The sequence below is a fragment of the Schistocerca piceifrons genome, chromosome 2 (genome assembly GCF_021461385.2).
Source record: "Schistocerca piceifrons isolate TAMUIC-IGC-003096 chromosome 2, iqSchPice1.1, whole genome shotgun sequence".
In the NCBI taxonomy this organism is placed as follows: Eukaryota; Metazoa; Arthropoda; class Insecta; order Orthoptera; family Acrididae; genus Schistocerca; species Schistocerca piceifrons.
This window is the reverse complement of record NC_060139.1, coordinates 259862852-259882917: the sequence shown is the minus strand read 5'-3', so window position 1 is coordinate 259882917 and position 20066 is coordinate 259862852. Positions and strand designations below refer to the sequence as shown.

The following is a 20066-nucleotide window of genomic DNA, read 5'->3' as shown; positions in this document are numbered from 1 at the left end:
GAGCCAAGCCCCTAATCCATGAGCTTGGGGAGGCGGTAATCAGTGCAGCCACGTCTGGACTGTCGGGTGGACGTTCAGAAACGCCTCATTTCAACACCCTTAGCAGGTCCTATGTTTCCCAGGTTGAGTGAGGCCGAGCACTGTCGTGCATTGATTACAGTGTTTGGCAGAATAGTTAAAAAGAGACTGCTAATATGAGCTACGATGACAACTTGGAACCAAAGCAATCTCAGCTTGTACGCGAATCGGTGTGAAACGCAACAGTACAGCTGTTGCGACCAGCGGGATTACGAGTTGCCCTCCTGCTGATAACGACGATGAACTAAACGTGTCGCTAGCGACAGTGCTGCTGCCTCCCGGCTTGACTTCCATGATGTCAGATTACGCAGAGCTCCCTGTTATCCTTACTACGGATTTCGCGGTGCACAGTTCAGCGCTTTTATTAAATAAATGTGAAACGAAACCTAAAGTATTGTTATATTTAGAAAAGATATTTTACTTTCGAACACAAATGTCTGGTTGTTAAGGCAGATATGAGGAAAATATCCGCGAGTGTTTAAACACCGGGATTTTACCAGCTTATTAGTAAGTAATTGTGATGAAGAGGCCAACTCCATCAGCATCCTCACCGAGCTACTGAAATGCACTGATTTGTGATTAGGAGCTTCAGCGTACAATTCGTTTGATCCCCGGAAACGACAAACTTCGACAGGAAAAAGAATGGAATGAAAAGCAGAAACATGAACAGAATTGGATGGTAATTTTATGAAAGCGAACTTAAAGTAAATGACATGAAATACAGTGCGTTTTAAGTGCAATTTTGTAAACAAGTTGCCAGTTTCCCGTAAATGATACATTAGGTAACTGTTTGTAAACAAGTTGCCAGTTTCCCGTAAATGATACATTAGGTAACTGAAGCACTGGGTTTTCAAAGATGACATGAAGCGTATTTTGTAAACACAGTAAGTACAACATCGTGGCAGAAACATGTGTATTTGGGATTAGTCGTGTTTTATGACTTATCCAAGCAACCTTGCGTTCGTATTGACTCACATAATCGGGAGTTTGCTTCAGGTACCGTACACTGACGAGCCAAAACATTATGACCACCTGTTAATAGCTTGTTGGGCCATGTTTGCAACCTAGTATATCACCGATTCTGCGTATCATCGATTCTGTTGTTCGCTGATAGATTTACGGAGTTCTGTGGCACCAGGTGCCTATGCACAAGTCATGTGATACCCGTAAATAACTCGCATTGATCTGTGTACCCGGTGATGGTGCTCGATAGCGACCCAGACTGGAACCATCGGATTCACATAAGGCGAATCTGGTAGCTAAGACGTTAACGTGATTTCGCTATCATGCTCTTCAGACCACTGTAGCCGTACCCTGGCTTCGAGACAAGGACAGTGACATTGCTGAAAGATCATATCGCCGTCAGGGAAGACATCAAACATGAAGGGATGCAGATGGCCCACAGCTGACATAGTGTCTTCGATTACTACCACAAGTAGTAACATAATACTGCTCCCACCAGACTGCGTCCGTGGCGCGGTGCACGTTTCGAGCCGCCTCGAGGAAGGAGACGACCATCGATCTGGCACAGTATAAACGTGATTTGTCCGACGAGGCAACACGTTTCCAGTGATAAACGGCCCAATCTCGATGATTCCGAGCCCGCTACAATCGTAATTGACCATGTCGTTGGGCCAACCTGTGAAGAAGCAGGGGTCGTCTGCTGCCGAGCCCCTCGTTCAACAGTGTGCTCTGAATGGTGTGCTCCAAAACACATGTGCGACCTCCAGGCTTTGTGCTCCTTCGCCTGAGGTGCCGCAGATGGCCAGTGTAGGATATTATTCCGAACTTGGAACGTCTACAAGTTTGTTCCCAATGGGTTTCACGTTTATTGATTGAAGGTCACATAGTTTAGTGGAGAACCATCACCAATATTAGAAATGTCTCCACACCAGAAGCCGTTGTCCATAACTTGCCCAGCTCATTGGAACTTACAGATTTCGAAAAGATGCACAAGAGTTTTCGATGAGTATTCTGATAAGCGACGGAAACTGGTTCCATCACTATGTGCCTGAGACAAAACGTTACAGCCTTGCCTCTGTCTCGAGTGAAAGGTGGCACCAAGGACTGAAAGAGATGAAGACCGAGAAAGTCGAGTTGATTCAGAACTACAGTATTGTCAATGAATGAGACGAGTTAATAATTCTTTATCATATCGATGAGAAAAATGCAGTCTCTTGCAAATACATGTTTTATTTGTATGAAGGAAATATGTGATGCCAAACTATTATTTCCGCTCCATATACTATGTTGACAAGATTCTAATTTGATATCGTTGGATGGTATACAATGATTGGCCGAAACATTATGACCACGTGCTTAATAGATTCTTTGTCCATGTTTGGAACGAAGTACATCAATGATTCTGTGTATCAGGTATCCGACAGTTCTTTGGTAAGCTTGTGAAGGTATGTGGAATTAGATGTCTACGCACAGACCACGTAATTCGCGTAAATAGCGGGCCACTGATTTGCGCAGGCCGTGATGTTGCACCATAGCGATCCAAATGGGTTCAATATGATTTACATTAGGCGAATTTGGTCGCAGAGACATCAACGTGAGTTCACTATAATGCTCCTGAAACCACTGTAGCACGGTTCTGGCTCCGAGACAGGAGCAATTACACTGCTGAAAAATGGCGTCGCCGTCAGGGAAGACATTAAGCACGAAGGGGTGCAGATGGTTCGCAGCTGTCAGCGTGTCTTCGATTATTACCATAGGCCCCATGTAAGCGCGGGAGAATGTTTCCCATAGCATAATACTGCTCCCACCGGGCTGCATACTTGGCGCGCTGCACTTTTCGAGCTGCGGTTCACCTCGACGATGGCGTTTGTGGAGACGAAAGGTGCAGCAAAAATGTGATTCACAAGAAGAGCTGGCACATTCACACTGGCCGACGGTTGAACCCCGAGGGTCCCGTGCCCATTGCAATCGTAACTGACGAAGTCGCTGGGTCAACATGTGAACACACAGGAGTGGTCTGCTGCTGAGCTCCTTATCCAGCAATGTACGATGAACGCTGTGCTCCGAAGCGGTTGTCCATTGTTCTCTTTCGGCAAATATACCACCTATCCTACTTTACAGTGTAGTAAAGCCTCTAAACCTGACGTTCTCTGAGTAGTCGTGGACGTCCAACTACTTAGCGACAAGCGGTAGTTGCACTCCCCTTCTACGTCTTTCCACGGATGCTCTCGACAATAGCACGTGAACATTCGACCAACTTCCCCGTTTTATAGATACTCGTGCACAGGCTCTGCGTAATGATGATCTGCCCTTTGTCAGTGTCGCTTATCTTGTTGGATTTCTCCATTTGCAGCGCATATCGTAGCTAGGATAATGACCCATCCATCCCTGCTCGGCTTACATACACATTCCCTTGTAACCTCCCCAGGATAAAAAATATAATGTATATTGCATTCACATTTAGCATAACCTACCAACAGATAAATATAATTATATAACCTAATTCACATTCAGTGTAACTACCTGACAGATAAATTCCGTAACCTTTGAACAATAAAATGTGACTAATCTCCCAATAAAATTGTGGCTCACTTATAACCTTTCAATAATTGACTGTGAATTTAAGCTGGTAAATTGTAGACGTCAGCAGTGCGGCGTCATAGCCCTGAAAATTCATTCTGAATAAATTGAAAATTCTTACCTCAATATGGTCGCCGGATAACGTGCATATATCTGCTCCTATAAGAATTTTTTCTGGCACAGCCCAGTGCAGTGCTGGCCGATAGATTTGTCATGTATAAAAGGAAACAACTGATTTTTCTTTACAATAGTCGGAATGACCATGGTTTGCAGAAATTAGTAAATTCTTTAAATTGAGATGAATAATTGTCAAAAAGCTAATTTTTATAAGAACCATTATTATTAAGAGATTTCTTTTTAAAAACATTTACATGGGACTTGATATAACAATACTACATATGCACGAGGCTGCTTTTACCTTATACTACAATGCTCAGGCACCGTCATCGCTCCCCCACGACCGGTCCAGCCAACTCCAAACACACGACTGTTAGCTACTACTTAATTCTACTGCCACACAGTTCCTACTGCATACAACACTGCTCTCTGGTCTGAGATTCTCTTATACCTTACATATTGCAGGCAGCGCATGAGCAATCCATCGAAATTACATCTGCTCGAGTGCGCTAGCAACAAATTCCTTAATCATGGACCTCTTACACCCTCAATCCCAGCAGGAGGTATCCAACCTTGCATTGGGCAGTGGTCATAATGGTTTGACTGATCAGTGGGTATACGAAAATGAAGGTTACTTTCCAGACAGCCCTCGTAATTTACACTGCTCAGTGAGTACGTTGTAACGAAACGCTAAACAGCACGTAGTACAGTTTTCGCCTCGTTTGCAGTCACGTCGGTGAGCTGGCCGACGACGGTGCTGGTGGTGTTCATCCGCTTCGGCACGACGATCGTCAACTACATCGCCTACCTGCAGAGCATGGAGCTGTACCCCACGTGCATCCGGCAGACGGGCACCTCGTTCGGCATGCTGGCGGCTGGAGCTCTGGCCGCCGTCGCTCCCTACGTCGTCCATCTGGTGAGTGGCGACCTCCTCGTCAGCTCTCCCAAGGAGCTACCCGCTACTGTCATGTTGCGGTGCCCTCTTACCGCCAGGTGGAGGTCCAGGGCTCGGTTGTCGAGAAGTCACAGTTTGTTACTGTCTCTTTCCAAAATAGAACTATCGTCACCCACACCTTTAACGAGTCACAGGTGTCTAAGGTCTTAATAACAATAACAATAAAATATATAGCACGTTTTAATATTGCAACAATAATATTTGTTAAGAACTTGCAATTTTATTAATACCTTCAGCTGCTGACGGGCGTTGATATACACTACTGGCCATTAAAATTGCTACACCACGAAGATCACGTGCTACAGACGCGAAATTTAGCCGACAGGAACAAGATGCTGTGATATGCAAATGATTACCTTTTCAGAGCATTCACACAAGGTTGGCGCCGGTGGCGACACCTACAACGTGCTGGCATGAGAAAAGTTTCCAATCGATTTCTCATACACAAACAGCAGTTGACCGGCGTTGTCTGGTGAAACGTTGTTGTGATGCCTTGTGTAAGGAGGAGAAATGCGTACCATCACGTTTCCGACTTTGATAAAGGTCGGATTGTAGCCTATCGCGAAAGCGGTTTACAGTATCGCGACATTACTGCTCGCGTTGATCGAGATCCAATGACTGTTAGCAGAATATGGAATCGGTGGGTTCAGGACGGTAATACGGAACGTCGTGCTGGATCCCGACGGCCTCGTATCACTAGCAGTCGAGATGACAGGCATCTTATTCGCATGGCTGTAACGGATCGTGCAGCCACGTCTTGATCCCTGGATCAACAGATGGGGACGTTTGCAAGACAACAACCATCTGCACGAACAGTTCGACGACGTTTGCAGCAGCATCGACTGTCAGCTCGGAGACTATCGCTGCGGTTACCCTTGAGGCTGCATCACAGACAGGAGCGCCTGCGATGGTGTACGCAACGACGAGCCTGGGTGCACGAATGGCAAAACGTAATTTTTTCGGATGAATCCAGGTTCTGTTTACAGCATCATGATGGTCGCATCCGTGTTTGGCGACATCGCGGTGAAAGCACATTGGAAGCGTGTATTCGTCATCCCCGTACTGGCGTATCACCCGGCGTGATGGTATGGAGTGCCATTGGTTACACGTCTCGGTCACCTCTTGTTGACATTGACGGCACTTTGAACAGTGGACGTTACATTTCAGATGTGTTACGACCCGTGGCTCTACCCTTCATTCGATCCCTGCGAAACCCTTCATTTCAGCAGGATAATGCACGACCGCATGGTGCAGGTCCTGTACGGGCCTTTCTGGATACAGAAAATGTTCGACTGCTGCCCTGGCCAGCACATTCTCCAGATCTCTCACCAACTGAAAACGCCTGGTCAATGGTGGCTGAGGAACTGGCTCGTCACAATACGCCACATGAACTGTGGTATCGTGTTGAAGCTGCATGGGCAGCTGTACCTGTACACGCCATCCAAGCTCTGTTTGTCTCAATGCCCAGGAGTATCAAGGCCGCTATTACGGCCAGAAGTGGTTGTTCTGGGTACTGAATTCTCGCGATCTATGCACCCAAATTGCGTGAAAATGTAATCGCATGTCAGTTTTAGTATAATATATTTGTCCAATGAATACCCGTTTATCATCTTCATTTCTTCTTGGTGTAGCAATTTTAATGGCCAGTAGTGTATATCAACGGGGACAGGTGAAATTTTGTGCCCGAGCGGGACTCGAAACCGGGATCTCCTGCTTACATGGCAGACACTCTATCCACCTGAGCCACCGAGGGCACAGACGATAGTGTGACTGCAGGGACTATCTCGCGCACGCCTCCCGCGAGACACACATTCTCACCTTGTATGTTCACACACTACACTCGTAGTGTCCCACCCCAACACACTCATTACTCGTGGAAGACATTCTTCCCAAGTCCCGTAAGAGTTCGGGGAATATGTGTACATCCGCACAGAAGAAGAAGGTTATGGCTGGTATTGCCAGAACTATATACTTATATGGATGTGGTGTCTGTTCTTTCGGACATGTCCGAAAGAACAGACACCATATCCATATAAGTAAATAATATTTGTTAACATCAGTTCTTAGTACAGTCTAAGCCAAAAATAGTACGGACCACGAAGGAATTATCCGGATGGAACGGAAATCGGTAGAGGTGATGTACATGGACAGACATACAAATGATTACAGTTTCGGAAAACTTGGATTAATAATTCAAGAGAAAAATCTTCACAAATTGAACAACTCAATAACGCGTTGGTCCATCTCTGGCCCTTATGCAAGCAGTTAATCAATCGCCTTATCATTGTGTGTGTGTGAAATCTTATGGGACTTAACTGCTAAGGTCATCAGTCCCTAAGCTTACACACTACTTAACTTAAATTATCCTAAGGACAAACACACACACCCATGCCAGAGGGAGGACTCGAACCTCCGCCGGGACCAGCCGCACAGTCCATGACTGCAGCGCCACAGACCGCTCGGCTAATCCCGCGCGGCGTTGATTGTTGTGAATCCGACACGACACTCGATGTTGTAATTATCATTCTGAAATAAATAACCAATTTAGAACCATCAACAGTGATAAAAGTCCGTGGCATGAATATTAATTACATCGACAACAAACCGTAAACTGAGATATGCAACCGTGGCACCGACACTGCAAGAAACAGACACACATACACACACACACACACACACACACACACACACATACTCACACACACACACACACACACACACACACACACACACACATACTCACACACACACACACACACACACACACACACACACACACACACCAACACACACCACGGAAGCCTTGGCCACCTCTCCCTGAATAGCGCTCTGCACTCACCAGAGAGGTGATTATCGATATCGTCATGAGGGACAGGCAGCGATATTACAGTATGCGTACATGTTAAACGAAGCTAGTATTTTTTTTCAATTCTTGTCATTTTTGGCACTGATTTTTCATGCATCTGTCATCTGTGAAAGCTGAAAAAATTATAAATTAATATGTGTAAAACATTAAATACCTTTAGCAGAATGTTGTTTGGGAGGCGGTCTCGACTCACATCACAACAGCCCCTCCCCAGCCCTCAGCGCCAATCTGCTAGTCGACCTTTGATAATCCTCGTGTACCACTAAGGATACAGTTGTGTCACTGAAAAGCCGAATGAGCTACGTTATCGCTTCTTTTACATTTACTTCTACATGTACGACCCGTGAACCTCAGTGAAGTACTTGGCAGAGGGTACTTCCTATTGTACCTTATAGAAAAGGGTGGTCCATGTTCCATCCATGGGCTGAGCATGGGAAGTATGTCTGCTTGTACGCCTCTGGACGAGCTGCTATTTGTCCGCTTTCACCCGTTCGATCCCTACGGGGCAGAAGCTAAAGGGGTTACACAATGCAGCTGTTTCTATCAGCTTCACAATTCTCTATTATTTCAATCTCGTACAGCGCGCGGAAAGAACGATCACATATATCTTTCCGTACAAGCTCTGATCTCCCTTACTTTATCCTAGTGATAGTTTGTCCCTATGTAGGTCGACGTCAAAAAAATATTTTCACCTTCGGAGGAGAAAGTTGGTGATTGGAATATCGTGAGAAGATTACTCCGCAACGAAAAACGCCTTTGTTTTAATTATGTCTATCCCAAATCTTGTATGATTTCAGTGATACACTCTCCTCTATTTCGCGATAATACAAAACGTGCTGCTCTTCTATGAACTTTTTCGATGTACTCCGTCAATCCTATCTGGTAAGGATCCCACGCCGCCCAGCAGTATTCGAAAAGAGGACGGACAAGCGTAGTGTAGGCAGTCTCCTTAGTAGATCTGTTACATTTTACAAGTGACCTGCCAATAAAGCGCAGTCTTTCGTTAGCCTTCCCCACAACATTTCATGTGTTCCTTCCAATTTAACTTGTTCGTAATTGTAATTCCTAGGTATTTAGTTGAATTTACGGCCTTTAGATTTGACTGATTTATCTTGTAACCGAAGTTCAACGGAATCCTTTTAGCACTCATGTGGATGACCTCACATTTTTCGTTATTTAGGATCAATCGCCAATTTTCGCACCGTACAGATATCTTTTCTAAATTTTGCAGTGAACACATGGTGCGTGGTGGGGCGATCACTCCGTTGTAGAAATAATTCAAAAGCCAAGATCGCTTAAATACTGTTTACTGGAAAGCCGGTTTCAACACACTAAAGATGCCATCATCGGATCTGAATGTAGATTAACATTTATAAACCATCTGGATATGTGATGCTGACCGCTGTTAGTCGAGCAGCGGTCATGTACCAAATAGTTTTATCTTGTGACTTGGCTTTTACATATTTTATGGAAAATAATGACCATGAGAGCAGTTATTTTTTGATTTTTTGTGACAATGATTTTATATTAGCTGGTCTGCCTCATGTGTCGTTATATCCAAATGGTTTATGAATGTTAATCTACTTCAGATCTGATTATGGCACCTTTAATGTGTTGAAACCGGTTATCCAGTAAACAGCATTTAAGAGATCTTGGCTTTTGAGTTATTTCTCTTTTCTAAATCTTTTGATGATTTTTCTAGTCGATAAACGACAGCGCCATCTGCAAACATTCTAAGACGGCTGCTCAGATTGTCTCCCAAATCGTTTATATAGATAAGGAACAGCAAATAGCCTATAACACTACGTTGGGGAATGCCAGAAATCACTTCCGTTTTGCTCTATGACTTTCCGTCAGTTACTACGAACTGGACCTCTGTGACAAGAAATCACGAATCCAGTCACATAACTGAGACGATATTCCATAAGCACGCAATTTCACTATAAGCCGCTTGTGAGGTACAGTGTCAAAAGCCTTCTGGAAATCCAGAAATACGGCATCAATTTGAAATTCCTTGTCAATAGCACACAACACATCATGCGAATAAAAAGCTAATTGTGTTTCACAAGAACAATGTTTTCTAAATCCTTGTTAACTGTACGCCAATAGACCGTTTTCTTCAACGTAATTCATGTTCGAAAACAAATATATGTTCCAAAATCCTACTGCATATGGACGTTAATGATATGGGCCTGTAATTTAGTGGATTACACCTACTATTTTTCTTGAACATTGATCTGACCTGTGCAACTTTCCAGTTTTTGGATACGGATCTTTCGTAGAGCGAAAGGTTGTGTATGACTGTTAAGTACGGAGCTATTACAGCAGCATACGCTGAAAGGAACCTAATTGGCATACAATCTGGACCAGAAGACTTGCTTTTATTAAGTGATTTAAGTTGCTTCACTACTCCGAGCATATCTGCTTCTACGTTGGCAGCTGTTCTTGATTCGAAATTTTGATATGAAGTTTTCTCGCGAGGTGTACTGTATCTCTCTTCGAGTGTCCCCCATTACTGTTACGCTCTCTCACCAGTCAGAGAAGCGGAGAATTTTCACACCGCTGTATATGTACACGCTCCATTTCCCCTGTTAGTCTGACCTCATATGGATGTCACATACCTGAGAACTATTCAGGTATGGGCCGAAAAATTGTTCTGTTTGCAATCTCATTTGTAGTCAAGCCGTAGTTTCCAAGTATGTAACCAATGAACTCCAGGCTGGCATTTCCTTTACCCACAACTGAGACTATACGCAGTGCGTCCCAGTTCCGTTAGCACTGCTTTGTTGGTTGGTTTTGGGAAAGGGGACCAAACAGCGAGGTCATCGGTACCATTGGAAAGGAAGAAGCATGTTGGAAGGAAGTCGGCCGTGCCCTTTCAAAGGTACCATCCCGGCATTAGCCTGAAGCGATTTAGGGAAATCACGGAAAACATACTACATCAGGATGACCGGATGCGGGTTTGAACCGTCGTCCTCCCGAATGCGAGACCAGTGTGCTAACCACTGCACCGCCTCGCTCGGTAGCACTCCTTGTGAGAAATTCCAAACTGCAAAGCTATCTCATGGCGAATTGCGGCGTTATGATCCTTGAAGTTTTAGCTGTGCAAGCGTCCCCTTTGAAAAATTAAGCACGACTGTGCTGGAAAATCTCTTACGTTATTTGGTTTTCAAACAGCTGAGCGAAACTGAACGTACTCAGACATTTCTCTCTTTACTTATTCTGATCATCACTAAACTGACACGCAATATTTTTAACGCAACGCAGTCTGACTTTCAATAATCCCCACAATAGAATGACCCGGACTAACAATAACCTATACCTTTCATGAATCACTTACCTCACAAAAATCTTCGTTACTCGAACTACTGCAATACAGCGAGCGCCAATACTGCCAGCTAAATAAAAGATTCTAACTACTGAAGGCACTAACTACTGATAGGCATAGTTAGCATATGAAATATTTTGATGGATAACAAACAATGTATTTACCTTAATAGTGTTCAAAAGTCATCATACATATATCTACCAATTCATGACATCCATCTTTACAAATTTCTTATTTCTGGCTGACACACGTCCAGATCGTCCATTCTCAAAAGTCTGGCATCTCTCTCTCCACATCCACCACTGCTGGCGGCTCACCTCCCAACTGCACAACGCTACGCGCTGTTCACATCCAACTGCCCAACACTACAATAGCGAATATTCCAACGATTCCAACCAGCCACAGACTGCACACAGCACAGTCAGTGATTTTCACACAGAACGCTACGTGACGTTACCAACACAAAAACCTAAACAGCCTACTTACAACCGTACACGTGTGACACTCACAGGTAAACGGCAGTGCAGCAGTGAGGCAACATCAAGGTTTCTGAGTCCTCCAACGTTTGTGGGTGAAAATCCGTCGAATTCGACCCGAATACCGAGAAGTAGGTTCCTGGATGCTACGCCATGACGACACCCCAGCCCACAAAGCGAAGATTTTGCACGAATTTTTGGGCAGCAAATTGACCACAGTCCTGAATCACCCACCGTATTCGCCGGATTTGGCCTCAGCAGACTTCTGGTTGTTCCCCAAATTGAAGCTGCCAGTGAAAGGACACCATTATGACAATAAAGGACATCCAAAAAAACTGTACTGCAGTACTAAATACAACACAAAAAAGACCGCAGCGATTGTTTCAAAACACTTTTCAAACGATTTCAGCTGTGTTTTCATTCAAGAGTAGATTATTTTGAATAAATACAGTGATTTTGTGATCATAATCCATCACTTTTAATTTTTCGTAGCTGGAGTCCTAACAGAACTGGGACACACTGTGTATACTCGTTGCATTTTATATTTCTTTATACTGTTGTTCCAAAGTACGGCACTCCACTATAGCACACCAGATATTACTACAATGTGTGCCAACGTTGCCCTTAGCTTACTCTTCTTGATTTACCGACCATCGGTACAATGGCATAATGGTGTCCATGTCTCCCAGTACTTAAATCTATCCAAAGATGTTCCAAAGTAGGGAAAGATGCCACACAAGTTAATATGTATGTAAACAGTCATTTATTTGACATAGCTAAGCTTTCGCGAAGGTTCTTACAACTCCATTTTTGACATTTTAAAAGAGGTGCCCTATTGGAGACTATCACTGTAGGCTGTGGGCCAGGTGTGGGGTCAAGGGGTGTGTCCTACAAGTCGTGATCACTCTCCCCCCACTACCCAAAGAAGAGTTTATTTAAAATCTCTTCACATACATCAAATCTGACATTTTTCAGCCAATGGCAGAGAACAAAGTAGCATGACAACTAAGGTATCAAAAGTTGTGGGGAATTCTAGAAAATTAAGATCTATTGTAACGGAATACTTGCTATAGGGTCGGTGGTGACAAAAGACAGCAATTGACTTGTACAATGTCTCAGATCGAAAACCAACTTCCGCCAGTCCAAAAATAACAAATATTCTTAGTCAAATGATAATGAAAACATGGCAACATACAACAAAATACATTTCATTCAGTTAAAACTATGTTTATAGCTCTCTAAAAATTGCTCATTGTAATACATGCAAACATAGCCAATGAGCGACACACATCATCAACTAATCAAAATCTTCCTAAGTTCCTTTATGTTTTTATTTTATCGAGTTATTAATTTCTTTAGGACAGTGATGAAAATAGTAGGAGTTTTGTTACTTACAGCAGCCAGCTGGTCATGTCATCAGTATAGGTAATTATTAATTCTACTTTATAAGTAGTACTCAGGAAAATTATTTGGTTGTAAATGCTTGTCCTCTCGCGATAATGCGACCTCCTTGTCGACTTCTCGACAGCCATAAGCCGATCTCGATCTTCGCGTGTGGAAATGTTCCACAGACCCACCGCTGAAAGGGCGACACACCACCGGCACACTGTGCCCAACATGTGCAACAATCCGTCGATACGTTCATCCAGCTTACCCTGGTCCGCAGTGCGACACCGTTTAAATGGCTGAAATTGTTCAATAGGAGTATGTACTCCTCTGTGGCGGCTCTTTGTACCGTCGGACTAATGTTGCAAACTCTGTTCACCTCTAAACACAGCACAGTTACTGCCTGCAGACTCAGAACAGAGAGTTCACGGGCTGGGCTCCTAAGCTCCATCTGATCGCCGATCATAATCGTCATCATAATCTTGAACAGTTTCCAGCCAATGGCTGGGTCTGTTTGGAACATTAGCTTCGTCATCTAGTCCTGTTTTCCCACCGTCTTTCTGTCCGCCCCCGGTAGCTGAATGCTGCCGGCGCGGTAGCTCAGCGTGCTTGGTCAGAGGATTAGCTACCCACTGCAATAAAAAACTGAGTGAACGGTTCAACAAAGAACCTGAACAGGTGTCACCGGACGTCCGCCACGAACAAATTCAACGAACTATCTAGAACAAAATGAGATAAAAAAAAAGAATAAAAAGAAAGAAAATGGCCAGCGCGACAGAATGTCAATCCTCAGGGCCCGGGTTCGATTCCCGGCTGGGTCGGAGATTTTCTCCGTTCAGCGACTGGGTGTTGTCTTGTCCTAATCATCATAATTTCATCCTCATCCACGCGCCAGTCGCCAAAATGGTGTCAAATCGAAAGACTTGCACCCGACGAACGGTCTACCCGACGGCAGGCCCTAGTCACACAACATTTATTTTTTACCGTCTTTCTATGTCCACTCTGGTACAGTTCTTGCCTCTTTTTGCAACACACTCCTCCACACTTTTCAGCCATCGCCCTTGGTCTTCCTATTGGTCGTTTCCTTCGCATCCCCATGTAAGTTTTTTTAGTCTTGTTTCCGTCCTGCTCTGTAAGGGTTCCTCTTTCGCTAATTCACTGACCTGAAATGTATTCGCAGTTGCGAATATGGACAGCACCAGCTGTATAATGAAATGAAAATGAAAATCTGTGCCCTGATTCCCCGCTCCCACTATGGAAAAAAAAACTACGAGTTGTATTCTTTTGAGTTCGGCAGGTCCTGTGAAACTGAAAGCGAATCTTAATTGTTTATATTAATTCGTACAATTGTTAATGCAAATGTGAGCGTCTGTAGCGCAATAAACTGCAGCAACAAGAAGAAGACACCACATTCGGGTTTTTTGTTCTTTTTTTCCCAAGGAACCTGAGAGGTATAAATGATACATCACAGGACATTTTATTTACGACTCTGCCGGCCGGTGTGGCCGAGCGGTTCTAAGCACTTCAGTCTGGAACCGCGCGACCGCTACGATCGCAGGTTCGAATCCTGCCTCGGGCATGGATGTGTGTGATATCCTTAGGTTAGTTAGGTTTAAGTACTTGTAAGTTCTAGGGGACTGACGACCTCAGGTGTTAAGTCCCATAGTGCTCAGACCCATTTGAGCCATTTACGACTCTCTTGCAGACAACAGACGTTTACTGAAGAATGTAGTTTTGTCTTAAGAATAGAAAATAGCTAATTAACATCAGAAGACATAATTTCTGCAGAAAGACATCGTATATTGGCTCAATAACGGGAAGTTTTCTTCACTACACTTCAGTCAAATCAGTGAATGTGGAACGTAGGAAACTTGTATGGAAAGCAGTACCTACGTTATTCGTACCAAATAAGCCCTCTCAACTGTTGCTCAAGGGAAAACTACTCACACGTGACAGTAAGACGTTGAAAGCAATAAAACTTGTTCCCAACAGAGAAGAAATCATTTCCACATTTGTTGCTACATCTGAGCCAAACCGGCAGGAACGTCCTTGTTGATGCACAAGAAATTACGTTTGCAAGAAAATTCGAGCATTGGAAATTCGAGTAAGGTGTGAAAATGTGTGAATTATTAGTTACCTCTCAAAACTGTTACGAAACAGAAATACATGCTTCTCGTGCATGATCAATGACTTCATGTTCTCTTGCTTTCAGCGTAGTTAGCTGCAATTATGCACATATTCGAAAGCAGTTCTTCGTGAATAACGTGTAGCTTATGCCACTGAAGTAGTGAGATTCGTCTGTTTTTGCATTTATTTGCCGGCCGAAGTGGCCGAGCGGTTCTAGGCGCTACAGTCTGGAACCGCGCGACCGCTACGGTCGCAGGTTCGAATCCTGCCTCGGGCATGGTTGTGTGTGATGTCCTTAGGTTACTTAGGTTTAAGTAGTTCTAAGTTCTAGGGGACTGATGACCTCAGAAGTTAAGTCCCATAGTGCTCAGAGCCATTTTTTTTTGCATTTATTTCATGACTAGCTGAGAAACTCAGCATTGCCTGGGTATTTATTTGTAGCTGTAAATATGGGATTTATTTTTGACTTATAAAGCTCCTTTGTATACACCGTTCGAAGTAGTATGATTGGGAGCATGACTGAAGAGCTTGTTTGCTTTGCTAACACGAAAGACAGCCAAGTAGAGCTGGCTATTTGAAAAGCAACTAAGGTTCACGCCTACAAGACACAGTGTCTGGCCTTGTACTTTATTTACGATCATGGCGTAACAAACTCAGTGAGAATTGTGCGTGTTTAAAGTAAAAAGATAAATTGTTAGGAATAAACAGGGTTCAGGGTATAAAAACTCGCACCCTATGCCACTTCCCATCAGAACTTCTGCTTCCGTGATGTTAGCCGCGCGGAATTAGCGGAGCGGTCGAAGTCGCTGCAGTCATGGACTGTGCGGTTGGTCTCGGCGGAGGTTCGAGTCCTCCCTCGGGTATGGGTGTGTGTGTTTGTCCTTCGGATAATTTAGGTTAAGTAGTGTGTAAGCTTAGGGACTGAAGACCTTAGCAGTTAAGTTCCATAAGATTTCACACACATTTGAACATTTTTTTTATGTTACCTTGGAGAGAAGTAAGTTTAAGCATCTGTGAGTAAAGGGTTCTGAGGGAGAGAGATAATGCAAGACGCTCTCGACCAGAGCTACATTATGCCTCGCTTTCGGACGGAGTTTCCAAGGAGTGAGTAAGAGACAGATGAGGTTGAGTCACAACTAATCTTCCCTCGTGATCTTCATTGAATTTTTGAGACTGCATTGTCCTCAGTCTTTTAGCCATTGTAGGGTACTTAGAAAGCCCCTTCCATTTTATAGGCATTTTATTCATAAATCAAAATGTAATAAGTTAGACACCCAAATTAAAAAGGAAACTCAAATTTATTTCTCCTAGCCAAGAGACCAAATACGCATAAAATCTATCGCAAGACCGAAAGAAATTTCGTTAAGTTCTTTCCACACAAAGCGCAACCAGTAAATCCATATACCCTAGCAAGTTAAATTCAATTTTAGCTTGTAGTTGTAAAGATAGCCAACGGCCTTGCCACAGTGGTAACACCGGCTCCCATCAGATCGCCGAAGTTAAGCGCTGTCGGGCTGGGCTAGCACTCAGATGGGTGACCATCCGGTCTGCCGAGCGGGGTGCACTCAGCACTTGTGAGGCAAACTGAGGAGCTACTTGATCGAGAAGTAGCGGCTCCGGTCTCGGAAACTGACATAAGTCCGGGAGAGCGGTGTGCTGACCACATGCCCCTCCATATCCGCATCCAGTGACGCCTGTGGACTCAAAGCGACACGGCGGCCGGTCGGTACCGTTGGGCCTTCGAAGGCCTGTTCGGACGGAGTTTAATATAGTTTTAGTTGTAAAGATAAGATTGTGGCACTTCAGTCACTGATGTAAACTTCCGAATGTATACACTCCTGGAAATGGAAAAAAGAACACATTGACACCGGTGTGTCAGACCCACCATACTTGCTCCGGACACTGCGAGAGGGCTGAACAAGCAATGATCACACGCACGGCACAGCGGACACACCAGGAACCGCGGTGTTGGCCGTCGAATGGCGCTAGCTGCGCAGCATTTGTGCACCGCCGCCGTCAGTGTCAGCCAGTTTGCCGTGGCATACGGAGCTCCATCGCAGTCTTTAACACTCGTAGCATGCCGCGACAGCGTGGACGTGAACCGTATGTGCAGTTGACGGACTTTGAGCGAGGGCGTATAGTGGGCATGCGGGAGGCCGGGTGGACGTACCGCCGAATTGCTCAACACGTGGGGCGTGAGGTCTCCACAGTACATCGATGTTGTCGCCAGTGGTCGGCGGAAGGTGCACGTGCCCGTCGACCTGGGACCGGACCGCAGCGACGCACGGATGCACGCCAAGACCGTAGGATCCTACGCAGTGCCGTAGGGGACCGCACCGCCACTTCCCAGCAAATTAGGGACACTGTTGCTCCTGGGGTATCGGCGAGGACCATTCGCAACCGTCTCCATGAAGCTGGGCTACGGTCCCGCACACCGTTAGGCCGTCTTCTGCTCACGCCCCAACATCGTGCAGCCCGCCTCCAGTGGTGTCGCGACAGGCGTGAATGGAGGGACGAATGGAGACGTGTCGTCTTCAGCGATGAGAGTCGCTTCTGCCTTGGTGCCAATGATGGTCGTATGCGTGTTTGGCGCCGTGCAGGTGAGCGCCACAATCAGGACTGCATACGACCGAGGCACACAGGGCCAACACCCGGCATCATGGTGTGGGGAGCGATCTCCTACACTGGCCGTACACCACTGGTGATCGTCGAGGGGACACTGAATAGTGCACGGTACATCCAAACCGTCATCGAACCCATCGTTCTACCATTCCTAGACCGGCAAGGGAACTTGCTGTTCCAACAGGACAATGCACGTCCGCATGTATCCCGTGCCACCCAACGTGCTCTAGAAGGTGTAAGTCAACTACCCTGGCCAGCAAGATCTCCGGATCTGTCCCCCATTGAGCATGTTTGGGACTGGATGAAGCGTCGTCTCACGCGGTCTGCACGTCCAGCACGAACGCTGGTCCAACTGAGGCGCCAGGTGGAAATGGCATGGCAAGCCGTTCCACAGGACTACATCCAGCATCTCTACGATCGTCTCCATGAGAGAATAGCAGCCTGCATTGCTGCGAAAGGTGGATATACACTGTACTAGTGCCGACATTGTGCATGCTCTGTTGCCTGTGTCTATGTGCCTGTGGTTCTGTCAGTGTGAATCATGTGATGTATCTGACCCCAGGAATGTGTCAATAAAGTTTCCCCTTCCTGGGACAATGAATTCACGGTGTTCTTATTTCAATTTCCAGGAGTGTATATGTAACTGAGGTCTAAACACATTGCGGAGAAACAAGTCGAACATTAAATAAACGTGTTAAAAGAAGCAAAGCAATGTCGGTAAGTTATTAATATAGAAAGTAAATTCAATAAATCCATATATCCTAGCTAAGTAAATTCGCTGAAAATTTGTAAAGATAAGATTGCGGCACTTAAATATGTCACTGACATGTGTCACTAAGTTAAAAAAGAGCTATTCATTCTTTGGTGACTATGAAAGTAACAGCGCCACCTATTCGTTTTGTGGTGTACTACGTCATTATGAGTAACCAACTGAATTACTAAGCCGAACAGACGAGTGTAGATAAAAAAAATTTGCCTGTGAACCAATTTTGATGAAATAAAGCCTATACGTTGCCTCAGACTATGCTAAAGTTACCTGTGAACACTTGGTGAAAATTCGTTTGGTAGTTCTGGAGATTAGTGTGTTCAAACAGACACACACATCGGTTTATATACTTTTATTATTGCTGTAGGTAATTCATCTCCCTTGATATTTTACTGATGCTTGGAATGCAAAAATATAGTAAGCATTATGTTAATTAAGTGAAAAAATAATTAAAAACAAACATTAATCTCACGGCTGCTTTCTAGCCGCAAGGGGTGCTAGTGTTGTTCCGACCATCGGACGTTAACAACTCACGCTGCGGGGAGTGTCTCGACTGTATGTGTTAGACTGTAGTAAAACTACGACCGAATGAGTCAATTGTGCTGCAAGATGCGACTGAGTCGATTGTTTTGAGTGAGTCGATTGTTGGCGCTTGCAGGGCTCGGCGTACGACCCGCGGCTGCCGTACGCGGTGCTGGGGGCGACGCTGGTGGTGGGGGGCCTGCTGGCGTCCTTCCTGCCGGAGACGCTGCACTGCCAGCTGCCCGAGACGCTGCGCGACGCCCAGGTGTTCGGCAGCGACGAGAAGTACTGGAGCTTCCGCCCGCACAAGCCGCCCGCCAAGGGGCCCGTCTAACTCTGTTTGCAATAAAACTGCTAAAACCACCCGCCGTCTACACTCCTCATTGCCACAACCTGTCCCGTCCTCACACTTGAGACACATCACTGAGAAAGCGCACTGCTCGCTTTAAAGTTGGAGTTTCCGGTGATACCGTTAATTTTTTTTCGTCTCCACTTCAACCTGACTTAAAAAAACTGTTCAGAATAACCGGCTTCTAAAATTACCTACTATAAGTTTTTAAATTCTTCATTTGTGTGGCCACGTTGTCCGTAGTTGCTTTATAATTCCTGAGGATATTTTTGTTCTGCCGTTGCAACTACAAAAACGCGTGATTTTTTTTCACCAGACGCGTTTCGCTTTGCTGACGTAAATCATAATCAGTGGTCTGTAATTAAGTTGTTTACACTTTCACTTGCTTTTAGATCGAAAAACAGTTCGTTAAGAATAAGTTAATTTGTACTTACGGTGATTTTCAGTTGACTTCTCGCTTACATCGGGAAATGCCGTCTGCTAGCTCATCCTTGCCTACTCTTACACAGTAAATAAACAGACAGAAACATAATTAAATATAATTACACATATACAATAATATAATTTTAAAAAAGTTGTAAGTCAAAAACATAGTTGTGGAAAGGCTAAGTTGGCAACACTACAAACTACAAACCACAACATATACTTAGATGTACAAAAACAAACAGAATACAGTGGTGTGCATACAAGTGTGCTGTGAAAAACGTAAGAAACGCATAGTGCTGCAGAAAAACTAACAATTAGACCAAAATTATCAGTGTCTAACGTAGATACAAAACGATGTGCTAGCAGACGGCATTTCCCGATGTAAGCGAGAAACCAACCGAAAATCACCGTAAGTACAAATCAACTTATTCTTAACGAACTGTTTTTCGATCTAAAATCTAATCAAAATGTAAATAACTTAAATACAGACCACTAATGATGCTTT

At 44.7% G+C, this 20066-nt stretch overlaps 1 protein-coding gene across 1 annotated transcript in view; it reads left to right on the top strand.

Moving 5' to 3' along the window:
- The window catches only part of LOC124777149 (carcinine transporter-like), a 125810-nt gene extending 106659 nt beyond the window's left edge, over nt 1–19151 (top strand). The window contains exons 8-9 of the mRNA XM_047252449.1: nt 4467–4654; nt 18923–19151. Coding sequence (XP_047108405.1) covers nt 4467–4654; nt 18923–19120 — 386 coding nt within the window. The 3' untranslated portion in view covers nt 19121–19151. The remainder of the gene's footprint in view (nt 1–4466; nt 4655–18922) is intronic.
- Nucleotides 19152–20066: the final 915 nt, after the last annotated feature.